Here is a 12962-nt window from a genome sequence, read left to right on the forward strand (position 1 = left end):
AATAAGCTGGCAATTAACTAAGCTTCGGAACGGATATAATTATGAAACCTCAATGTTCAATGAAAATTATCTAAATTGCATCAGAGTGGGCATAAATCAGCTGTACTAATGAGCGTTTAAGTGTATAAATGAATTGCGCTCCTGTCATATCTTGACATCTTTGGCACTCATATCATTTTTTCATCAACATGTTGAATGTAAAGTCGAATTTCTCCACCAATACGATTTTTTAAAACCCTGGCGGATATGTTACTCGAGGACATTGGTTGATATCATTTCCGGTGCAAAAACTTTTCACTGGCATACCTTTAAATAAATGTGTAAATAAAGTGCTTAATACGGGACAAATCCCTGCATCGTCGACTTCAAATAGCCATATTTCAATAAATCATGTGTAATAATAACCAGGATTTTTCTAACATACATGATAATACCTCTTTTGCATATACCAAAAGATATTTTAATTCAAAAATGCCTTTAAACAATTAAACATCTGGATTTACTTACCCTACCGAAATTTAGCAAAAAAAAATCGGAAAGTTGTCCAAGCACGTCAAACTTTTCACATCATATCGGGTTGCCGGGGTTGACACAGAAATGTTTAAAAATTAATTCATGACATGTGCCCGTACAGAGAATTGTGTCTTCAAATAAATGACGTTCCCTATTTTAGAGGGTATAGCAATTGAACATCAAAAATGTTTAGTATACTGTAACCTTGTCCACCCCCCCCCCCCCCGAACTTTACTAACTAGGGGAAGTAACCCAGACTGAGATATGACCGAGCGTTTGTTATCACTCTGTGCTTTTTCGTGACACTGCAGTTATGGAGAGCGCGGACGAAAACAGTAGGTTTCAGTGTTTGTAATATATATGCTTGTAAAATTAATATGAATCGTGTTATGAATAGTGTTGTGTAAAAATGTGTTCTGGTATTGTCAATTAAGTTTTGTATAGCACATTAATGTTTGTCTTGCATAACTGTGTTCGGATACGCTGTAAATTCGGACTAACCATATATCCCTATAGTTTAATCATGTGTATTGTCTTTTGTATAATTATGTAAAATTTGGGTTATTGTACTGTTTCCATGTTCGATATTGAAGTTTTTGTACATAGTAATCACGTGTCATTTTCATAACCTCTGCCAGTACTACGGGTAGTGCTTTGGTGACAATTATATAATATTTTAATTAATGATGGTGGTAGGTTTTCCTGCATTGGACATATAGCAGTGCTCAAGATTTGCATGCTTATTTCAATTGTCTTAAACACATTATTAGCATAAACATTTGAATATGGGGCCATTAATGGGTCCCTCTCCAGAACACTTTATTTCGAAATCAGAGTAATTGGAGTGGAGGGCTTGACATTTTCCGAGCAGTGTTATTTTTCAGTTACTTTATCTAGCCGTTCTGGTGATTATGCAAAGTTAGGGCTTTACATTTTCCGAGCAGTGGAATTTTTCAGTTACTTTATCTAGCAATTCTGGTGATTATGCAAAGTTTGTGAACATCTTTGTTCTCGTTTATGAAAGTGTTGCTAGTTTATGTATTTTCATGATTGTTATTGGAAAAAAAGTAACCAGATCAATGCAGCTGGATGTTTCCCTTGTGCCTGCGTTTGAATATTCCTTTAAATATGCATCTTTATTTTATGGCCCAATCAAGCCCCAAACATCCAATGCTGTGTGTATTATTATATTATAACACCCACAAATTTAGATAAGCACATGTCATGTGTCAATACCATGATTTTGTATGTCAGTAAACATATCAAACTTACACCCTTAAATCTTGAAGATGATCTTTGAAACAAGACTTGTGTGGATCATTGGGAATAATAATCATAAGAATAGCTTAAATACGAACAAAACCAACTTACAGAGACGACACAAAATATAAATAATTTTGACCATTTAAATACAGACAAATGTTGTTGTTGTTGTTTTAAAGAACTTTAACTTTCTCTCGATTTTCAGAAAATGACTAACATGTTGCTTGAAATCTAAATTTATATTCTGTTGTGCTTTGTAATTGTTATAGAATATAAACAGTACACATTGCAGAAGGTGATTTAGTACATCACCTTCTGCAATGTATTCTAATTTCTATTACAATTACAAAGCACATCAGAATGTTCATTTACTCATGTTAAGTTGGAAAACACGACTTGATGTTATGTCTATTTCATTATAATATTGAAAAAGTAACATATGCCAAAATTCATTTGATGCTTAAAAAAATGGAGAACATTTGTGTTTATAAAATTCTATAACACTTAAATCACTAATTTTTGCCAGAATTTTCTTTTAAAAAATGGACGTCGGGATTATACAGGATTTTAGGGTAATGGATAATAGGTGATGGAAAGAGAGATGTTCTCCTGGAATAGACATTGTTTACATTCACAAGAATAACCTTCTAAATTGCATAGTTTTATTTTTTGTGGACCGGGGGTTTGAAGACTTATAGAAATGGTTTGCTTTAGGTTTAGTAGAGCGAGTTTTTCTTCGTATTGGATCGGCTGAGACTGATGAACAGCTGGAGACTTCTCTTGCACGTTTCTTACCAGCTGTACTTCTCAAGCTAGACAGCAAAGAGGAGGGAGTCAGGAAGAAGGTACTCTTTTATGTCAATCGTTGCATGCTGTTTTTTCACCATTTGTTGTTATTTTCCACCTACCATCGCAGGCATATTTTAACACTTACTTAAAGACTTAAAAACATTTTTTTTTTAATCAAATCTTCACAACTTTATTTTATTTATTTTGTTTAAACCTTATAGACTGCAAAATGTAGGCATATTAAGAAGGCATATTTATTAGCGAGCATTTAACAATAACATTTCAATCTGACTTCTGAATTATGTGAATTTACCAAACTTTTAACCAGAGTCAGAAACTTGTTATTGTCCCCTACTGGTTTCACAGGAGGGGACTGTTTGCGCTCCGTCTGTCTGTCCCTCCGTCCGTCACACATTTCTGGATCCTGCGATAACTTTTAAAGTTCTAAATATTTTTTCATGAAACTTGGAACATGGATAGATGGCAATATGGACATTATGCACGTCATTTCATTTTGTTCCTACGTCAAAAATTCTGGTTGCTATGGCAACAAATAGACTAGAAATACTGCTGAAAATGGTGGTTTTCTGGATCCTGCGGTAACTTTAAAAGTTCTTAATATTTTTTCATGAAACTTGGAACATGGATAGATGGCAATATGGACATTACTCACGTCTTTTCATTTTGTTCCTACGTTAAAAATTGTGGTTGCTATGGCAACCCAAAATAGATATAAAAAAATAAAAAATCTGAAAATGGTGGAATTTCTGACAATGGTAGAACTGGTAGGGGACCATATTGCTTGACAATATCATTGTTTAATATGCTTGTGTGTTAACATCTTTTTGTGGAATGCACTGAGGTCACATGTTTAAATCAATTAAGTTAAACAATGCAAAAGCATATTGCTATACACTCAACATGTAATTTTGCTGTCATGTTTATTTAACTGCACATTAAGATGATAAGATTATTAAGTAAAATGTCTTGTAGGTAATGGAATTGCTAGTGCACATCAACAAGAGATTGAAGAGTAGAACAAAGGTGCAGCTGCCTGTTGATGACCTGATTCAGACATTCACATCCCAGAATGCAACATCCATTTTAATGGTAAGGTTTTCCAAAGTTGGTTGTTGTTGTTTGTTTTTTTTGGTAAATTAGGGGCCAAAATCTGGACACATTCCCATTTTCAAAAAGTATATGTTTTTCAAATGACTGCCAAAAATTATCCCCATTCAATATTTTAATTTTTATGCCCCCCTTCGAAGAAGAGGGGGTATATTGCTTTGCACATGTCTGTCGGTCGGTCGGTCCGTCCACCAGGTGGTTTCCGGATGATAACTCAAGAAAGCTTGGGCCTAGGATCATGAAACTTCATAGGTATATTGATCATGACTCGCAGATGACCCCTATTGATTTTCAGGTCACTAGGTCAAAGGTCAAGGTCACATTGACCCGAAAAAGTAAAATGGTTTCCGGATAATAACTCAAGAACGCTTATGCCTAGGATCATGAAACTTGATAGGTAGATTGATCATGACTCGCAGATGACCCCTATCGCTTTTGAGGTCACTAGGTCAAAGGTCAAGTTCACTGTGACCCGAAATAGTAAAATGGTTTCCGGATGATAACTCAAGAACGCTTATGCCTAGGATCATGAAACTTCGTAGGTAGATTGATAATGGCTGGCAGATGACCCCTATTGATTTTCAGGTCACTAGGTCAAGGTCACGGTGACCCAAAATAGTAAAATGGTTTGCGGATGATAACTCAAGAACACTTATGGCTAGGATCATGAAACTTCATAGGTACATTGATCATGACTGGCAGATGACCCCTATTGATTTTCAGGTCACTAGGTCAAAGGTCAAGGTCACAGTGACAAAAAACATATTCAAACAATGACTGTCACTACAACGGAGAGCCCATATGCCGGGCATGCATGTTTTACAAACAGCCCTTGTTTGAAGTATTTTTTTATATAAATTGAAATGTTCAGTTTGTTTTTTCACCCTCCGCTATTTATTTAACCTTGGCAATTTTAATTTTAAAACAGCTATTGCTAATTTGTTAATATTTGTAAGAAATAAAAAAACATAACTACATTGCCCAAGTTTAGTCAATTTTCGTAATCTTATGGGCAACAGTCCATTCGTTAAATGGTGGAAAAACATGAATTTGGATTTTAACATAATACAATCACAATTAGCAAATGTTTTTTAATGAATTTTTTTTTTACTTAATTCCATAGATTTAGAATTCTGCATAATACTGTAAGATTGTATTTTTGACGAATTAAATGGCTTTTCAGAATTATGTTTGTGACAAGTCAATATTTTATTATGGTTTGTTTTTTAGCAGTGACCCTTTTTGAGTAGTTGTCCTGTACCAACCTATTTGTTACTCCGTAGCTCAACGGATGAGGCGCTTGCGTTGCAATCTAGAGGTCCGGGGTTCGATCCCGGGTCGGGGCACATATACTTGCCTGTCATTTTTCAGCGGAATGCTGACTGACAAATAAAGGCTTAGCCAGGCATTGATACGTTATTTATTAAAAACAACAAAAAACCTATTTGTTACATAATCCTCGTTAGTAAAAGTCAGAACCTTTATGTTACGATGCATATGTCATACTGTTAACCGCTTCCTGCTAAGAATAGAATGTTTCTATCCATTAGAATTTTGCCGTGATCTACATCAAAATGGGATTTCCAAGATTAGATCCACAAGAGCAGGCTGCTAGGGTACCAGCCCTGATGGCATGTCTAGAGGGGCGCTCACAGAGTCAGCAGGATAGGTAAGTCACCTATCTTGGCATGCACAGAGAGGCTTTTTTTTTATATAGTCAGCAGTATTGGAAAGTCAGCCCTCATGTCATGTTAAGAGAAGCATTCATAGAGAGAGCAGTATACATGTAAGTTGGTGTACCAGAACCAAGCAGAATAGGTAATTGCTAGTTAGTCTGAAATTGTTATGTTTTGGTGGTTCTATCCACTCCCACTCAAAATATGTTCAAATAAAGTGTTAACCAGTTTTTATGGAAACAATATAAGCATCAGTTAATTTATTTCAGAATAAGTAAAATTTTAGCAAGGATGAGGCTTTTAAGCACTGCTGCTCTCATTCTGATAATGGAAACAATTATAACATAAAGAAAGATATCATGGTTGGAGATGGCATTTGTTTTCAGCTTCCTGCAGCTTCTGATCCCAGCTTTTGCTCAGTTGAAGTTCCCAGTGAATATGGAAGAGCGAAGACAGAAGTTTCAGTGTCTCTCCAACCCCTCTGTTGCCAGATTGCTTCTGGATTATATTCTTGACCTGTTGATAGTGCCCTATGGGTAGGTTTAGGTTTTACTGCATTAAGCAATATTCTGCCTTGTTTACACATTCATAAACACAGTTAAAACAGTTATCATACTTATGAACAAAATCATGTCACTACTTTATTAACCTTTTAGCTTACAAACTTTAAACCTAAGTTTATAATGAAGCAATTAAGATATTGATAAGCTACATAAAGTTATAGCTCACAAGAGGGAGAACAGATCAAGGTGAGCTATTGTCATAGGTCGCCCTCCGGCGTCATGTGTTGTTGTTCCTGAAACTGTAAATCTCATGTTTTTTAGCTCACCTGATTGCTCAGGTGAGCTTTTGTTACCTGTCTTTTTCCGTCGTCCTTCCATCGTCCGTCCACATTTGTTCGTAAACACTCTAGAGGCCACATTTATTGTCCGATCTTCATGAAACTTGGTCAGAAGCTTTGTCCCAATGAATCTCGGTCGAGTTTGAATCTGAGTCATGCCGGGTCAAAACTAGGTCACTAGGTCAAAAAAAAGAAAAAACTTGTAAACACTGTAGAAGTCACATTTCATGCCCAATCTTCATGTAACTTTGTCAAAATGTTTTCTTAATGATATGTTGGTTGAGTTCAAAAGTGGTTCCGGTCCGTAGTAAAACATGGCCGCCAGTGGGCGGGGCAGTTTTCCTTAGTTGGCTATAGAGAAACCTTGTAAACACTCTAAAAGTCACAATTTTTGTCCAATTATCATGAAAGTTTGTCAAAACATTGGTTTTATTGATATCTCTGAAGAGTTCGAAAATGGTCCAGATCGGTGAAGAAAACATGGCCCCCAGTGGGCGGGGCATTTTTCTCTATATGTATATAGTGAAAACATGTGAACACTCTAGAAGTCACATTTTTGGCCCAATTTTCATGAAATTTGGTCAGAACATTTGTTTCCTTGATATGAGAGTTGAGTTCGAAAATGGTTCCGGTCAGTTGAATAACATGGCTGCCAGGGGGGGGGGGCAGTTTTCCTTATTTGGCTATAGAGAAACCTTTAAACACTCTAGAAGTCACAATTTTTGCCCAATCATCATGAAAGTTGGTCAAAACATTGGTTTTATTGATATCTCAGACGAGTGTGAAAATGGTCCAGATCGTTGAAAAAACATGACCGCCAGTGGGCGGGGCATTTTTCTCTATATGTATATAGTGAAAACATGTGAACACTCTAGAAGTCACATTTTGGGCCGAATTTTCATGAAATTTGGTCAGAACATTTGTTTCTGTAATATGAGAGTTGAGTTCGAAAATGGTTCCGGTCAGTTGAATAACATGGCTGCCAAGGGTGGGGGGCAGTTTTCCTTATTTGGCTATAGAGAAACCTTGTAAACACTCTAGAAGTCACAATTTTTGCCCAATCATCATGAAAGATGGTCAAAAACTTGGTTTTATTGATATCTCGGAAGAGTTTGAAAATGGTCCAGATCGGTGAAAAAACATGGCTGCCAGTGGGCGGGGCATTTTTATACGCCTGTTTTTTTTAAACCGGACGTATTATAGTTTCACCCTTGGCGGGTGGCGTCTACAGCAGTGTCCGCTCTCTAATTGAAGTAGTTTTCACCTGATCTTCACCAAACTTGGTCAGAAGTTGTGTCTAGACGATATCTAGGTCAAGTTCGAATATGGGTCATGCGGGGTCAAAATTAGGTCTCGGGGTCACTTAGTGCATTTCAAGGATTAAGCATGGTGTCCGCTCTCTAATTGAAGTAGTTTTCACCCGATCTTTACAAAATTTGGTCAGAAGTTGTGTCTAGATGATATGTAGGTCAAGTTCAAATATGGGTCATGTCGGGTCAAAAACTAGGTCACGAGATTACTTGGTGCATCTCAAGCATTTAGCATGGTGTCCGCTCTCTAATTGAAGTAGTTTTTATCTGATCTTCACCTAATTTGGTCAGAAGTTGTGTCTAGATGATATGTAGGTCAAGTTCGAATATGGGTCATTCCGGGTCAAAAAGGAGGTCACGAGGTCACATAATGCATTTCAAACATTTAGCATGGTGTCCCCTCTCTAATTGAAGTAGTTTTCATCTGATCTTCACCAAATTTAGTCAGATGTTACATCTAAATGATATGTAGGTCAAGTTCAAATATGGGTCATGCCGGGTAAATAACTAGGTCTCGAGGTCACTTAGTGCATTTCAAGCATTGAGCATGGTGTCCAAAACTTTCGGACGGGCCTATCTTGTTACAGAATGGTACTCTTGTTCTCTATATGCATATAGTGAAAACATGTGAACACTCTAGAAGTCACATTTTTTGCCCAATTTTCATGAAATTTGGTCAAAACATTTGTTTCCTTGATATGAGAGTTGAGTTCGAAAATGGTTCCGGTCATTTGAATAACATGGCTGCTGGGGGGGGGGGGCAGTTTTCCTTATTTGGCTATAGGGAAATCTTGTAAACACTCTAGAAGTCACATTTTTTGCCCAATCATCATGAAAGTTGGTCAAAACATTGGTTTTATTGATATCTCGGACGAGTTTGAAAATGGTCCAGATCGGTGATAAACATGGCCCCAAATGGGTGGGGCATTTTTGTCTATATGTATATAGTGAAACATGTAAACACCTTAGAAGTCACATTTTTGGCCCAATTTTCATGAAATTTGGTCAGAACATTTGTTTCCTTGATATGAGAGTTGAGTTCGAAAATGGTTCCGGTCAGTTGAATAATATGGCTGCCGGGGGGGGGGGCAATTTTCCTTATTTGGCTATAGAGAAACCTTGTAAACACTCTAGAAGTCACAATTTTTGCCCAACCATCATAAAAGTTGGTCAAAACATTGGTTTTATTGATATCTCGGACGAGTTTGAAAATGGTCCAGATCGTTGAAAAAACATGGCTGCCAGTTGGCGGGGCTTTTTTCTCTATATGTATATAGTGAAAACGTGAACATTCTACAAGTCACATTTTGGCCCAATTTTCATGAAATTTGGTCAGAACATTTGTTTCCTTGATATGAGAGTTGAGTTTGAAAATGGTTCCGGTCAGTTGAATAACATGGCTGCTGGGGGGGGGGGGGGCAGTTTTCTCATATTTATATAGTAAAAAAGCTTGTGACCACATGGCCGCCAGTGGGCGGGGCATTTTTCTCTATATGTATATAGTGAAAACATGTGAACACCTTAGAAGTCACATTTTTGGCCCAATTTTCATGCAATTTGGTCAGAACATTTGTTTCCTTGATATGAGAGTTGAGTTCGAAAAAGGTTCCGGTCAGTTCAATAATATGGCTGCCGGGGGGGGTGGGGGGCAGTTTTCCTTATTTGGCTATAGAGAAACCTTGTAAACACTCTAGAAGTCACAATTTTTGCCCAACCATCATGAAAGTTGGTCAAAACATTGGTTTTATTGATATCTCGGACGAGTTTGAAAATGGTCCAGATCGGTGAAAAAACATGGCCGCCAGTGGGCGGGGCTTTTTTCTCTATATGTATACAGTGAAAATGTGAAAACTCTAGAAGTCACTTATTTGGCCCAATTTTCATGAAATTTGGTCAGAACATTTGTTTACTTGATATGAGAGTTGAGTTTGAAAAGGGTTCCGGTCAGTTGAATAACATGGCTGCCGGGGGGCAGTTTTCTCATATTTATATAGTAAAAAAGCTTGTGAACACTCTTGAAGTCACATTTTTTGCCCAATCATCACGAAACTTGTTGAAAAGATTGGTTTTATATATATATATCAGATAATTAATGCCATAATTATTTCCTTTAGATTGTCCAAATTTTCATTATATTATACAAAATCTTTGTAAACACTTTAGAGGGCACAATTTTGTTTCAGATTTTATGAATCTTGGTCATAATATTTATTTTTGTAAGCAAAGTTTGATGTTTGGTAAGGGGGGTCAACTCAAAATATAGGTCACCAGGTCAAATCTTACAAAAACAAAATCACTCCATATGCCAGAGTTTTGGTTCAATAATCAGTGCTCCAGCTAGGCCTAAATTGAAGGGCGCCCCGCCTTGCCCCCCCCCCCAAACTTCCTCCCAGCCCTTCCTAGGGTCCCCCCTGCCTTAAAATTTTTTATTTTTTTTTATTTCTTATTTTTTTACATTTGATGATTAATAAATCTCTTTTTACAATACATTGTAATTAATTTATTTCTCACTTTAGACATTATATTTGAATTGTTAAATAATAATAGGAGTAATATATTATAACAATTATGAATAACATATAAATTAAAATGCGAGAGGAAGCATGCAAGAAACCCCCGCGCTCTGGAAAGTGCCCTTTGACAAAATACTGCGTGTCCAAAGTACCCTTTTGACAAAAAATCCCCCCTGCCCTTTTCAAATTCTAGCTAGAGCACTGAATAATGACAAAACTTTACCAGGATATTTGTCTGGACAATATCTAGGTCAAGTTTGACGTTTGGTAAAGATTGAATGAACCGACTCCTCTCAGGTGAGCAAACTAGGGCCATCTTAGCCCTCTTGTTTAGTGTTTAACATTGTCCAGTGGTCCTTAACAAAGATTTAAAATCATGCCTCTTGGTCATGCCTTAGGGGTAACATAATTTGTATAGACTTATCGAGTTAAGAACGTAACAAAAAAACAAACTGCTTGGATCAGTGTTTTCATATTTTGTGTCTATTATTGTCTAGTGGTCCTCTTCTAAGTTTCTTTTAAATCTTGCAAAACTGGTCACACCTCAGAGGTCAGATGATATGTAGTTAATAAATATATATACAAAATATTTGATGAAACCGGAAGTCCCAGAGCTTTGATATGTGGTATGAAATATTGGATAGAGGTACTGTACACAGTTTCTTCTAATCAAGTTCTAGGGTAAAATCCCAATGGGCAATGATTTATACAGACATATACATTTAGTAGATATCCATAAAAAAGGTTTTATAAATTCACAATGGTCAAAGGTTTAATATTTGGTGTGCAAATTGTTTATTGGGCCTCTACACAAATGTTCAAATCATACCCTTTGGGTCAAAACTGGCCAAAATCCAGGGGTCACGTAATTTATGTAGATTCATAAATTGAAATTAAAAAACTTGTTAAAATAAAAAGTAGTATTTTTAATTTGATATCATATAGTGCCCCTCTTATAAAACAATTTCAATGACAGCCCTAGATCAAAATATGCCTTGCCTGAGTGTGTGGGAGTGAAGTGTTGTAAACTGAATTTATGTTTTGTGGTCCTCTTTGAGGATTATTCAAATCATAAACCTGGATTTGAAACTGACAAAACCCCATGACACATTTGAACAATCTAGGGCCATGTGTGCCCTCTTATTAATATAACTGGTTGCAGATGGTTAAAACTCAGTTAAAAGTGATTAAAATGGAAAGAAACTTTTCATTTTAAACCGGATGTATGTCTCACATGCAAGTGTTTTTCATACTCCAGTTCTCACGTTAAGGTACAGGAGTTACAGCAGGCACAGACTTCCCGCCGCCCAACTTCAGCCACGCCCGGGGCTGACTCCACCCCACCCCCTGCAGCACCACCAGGGCTCTCCCAGGCAGCATTCAAGTATGTTATATCACTAATGATGTAATTAATTAGTGCTTGTAACAACTGAATCTAAATGACAGAAAATAAAAAAAAAGTATTCCCCATTCATTTCAGATACTTGTATGTCCTTGATTTGGTTTACCAAACATGCTTGCAATACTTCATAGGTACAACATAGCACCATGAATTAAGGTGAACAAATATAACATCAAAACAGTCATAAGAAATAGCCCATTAAATATGATGTCTCCAGAAAGCAAGCAGTCAATATCTGCAGTGCAAGAATTAATATTTAAAGCATTAATGATATAAGATGGCACTCCATATGAGCCTTGCTCTGGGAAAACAAAACTTAATGCATGTGCGTAAAGTGTTGTCCCAGATTGGCCTGTGCAGTCCACTTCTAGAAAGACGCTTATGCACATGCATTTAGCCCAGCATTCCCAGACTTATGTTCATTTTAATGTTCCATGCAGACGTGTGATGGGAGAAGCCCAGTACCCTCCCGAGCAGTTAGAGAAGGTGAAGATGTCCATCATACACTTCCTGGGGGCAGAATTGTTCCCTGTCAGGGACGTGTTCTGTCATCTTGTCATTGGGGCTGCTGACACCAGACATAGGTATCGGAGAATAGTGTACTTGAAAACAACAGAGACCTGTATTTCTTGTCAATCTGTTCTTTGTCTTTCAGCCTGTGACTGATTAAGAGTCCTCAGATGACAATGAGAGTGCACATCGTTTAATTAAACTTTTCTCCAGATATAAGCCTAAATCCTTTACCACTTAGATATGTATTTTTAAGCATTTGTAGTCCCTAAGAAAGTTAAATTCAATTTAAGACCTTTCTTACTAGATTCAAGTTTAAAAGGCTTCAATTCCAACCCTTCGATACTGGTGAGCAGCAAACAGCATAAAACCTGAATAGACTGCGAGTTACTCGCAGGCTGTTCTGGTTTTATGCTGGTTGCAATAGCCATTTTCACTTTGCTTCTTAGAGGGTAAAGGGTTAATAGATAATGGGGCTCCTTATTTAACTAAACAGATTTTCTTCCACATCTTTTGATTCTGTAGCATCTCTGAACTATCGTGGAATCACATGGTATCACTCTGACAGATGATTGGATGATATAAATAGATGTATAGCGATATCTATGATTGAGGCTGTATGATGTACATTTGTAGTTTTATTTCTTTTCTTTTTTTCAGCGTAGCTACAGCTGCAGACATGGAATTGAAAAAACAAATTGGGTAATGAGCTAGAAAATTCCAACAAATTAAAAACATGTGGGATTTAAAGATGTGCGATTTATAAAAATTATTTAGTTTACATAAGCTTTAGTATCAAATGAAACAAACACTGTTCTGAATACAAAGAAGCAGGTTTCAGGTCTCATATAAATGCAAAGTTAATTAAGCGGTAGATGTATTCTTAATATTTGATTGACTTGAAAAACTTCAGTGAAAGAATCAAATACACTGGTCCATTATTAAGGAATTCAAAAATCGGTTTGGAATAGCTTCATTTGCTCGGCTGTTTTTGGAGAAAACCCGAGGTATTGTCAT

At 36.7% G+C, this 12962-nt stretch overlaps 1 protein-coding gene across 1 annotated transcript in view; it reads left to right on the forward strand.

Moving 5' to 3' along the window:
- The first annotated feature begins 760 nt into the window (after positions 1-760).
- Positions 761-12962, forward strand: part of LOC127877755 (proteasome adapter and scaffold protein ECM29-like) — a 97114-nt gene continuing 84912 nt past the window's right edge. Inside the window, exons 1-8 of the mRNA XM_052423963.1 lie at positions 761-848; positions 2491-2621; positions 3559-3675; positions 5244-5362; positions 5756-5905; positions 11292-11417; positions 11876-12019; positions 12606-12647. Of these exons, the coding sequence (XP_052279923.1) occupies positions 827-848; positions 2491-2621; positions 3559-3675; positions 5244-5362; positions 5756-5905; positions 11292-11417; positions 11876-12019; positions 12606-12647 (851 nt within the window). The 5' untranslated portion in view covers positions 761-826. The remainder of the gene's footprint in view (positions 849-2490; positions 2622-3558; positions 3676-5243; positions 5363-5755; positions 5906-11291; positions 11418-11875; positions 12020-12605; positions 12648-12962) is intronic.

Source organism: Dreissena polymorpha, chromosome 4, assembly GCF_020536995.1.
Source record: "Dreissena polymorpha isolate Duluth1 chromosome 4, UMN_Dpol_1.0, whole genome shotgun sequence".
NCBI classification, from domain to species: domain Eukaryota; kingdom Metazoa; phylum Mollusca; class Bivalvia; order Myida; family Dreissenidae; genus Dreissena; species Dreissena polymorpha.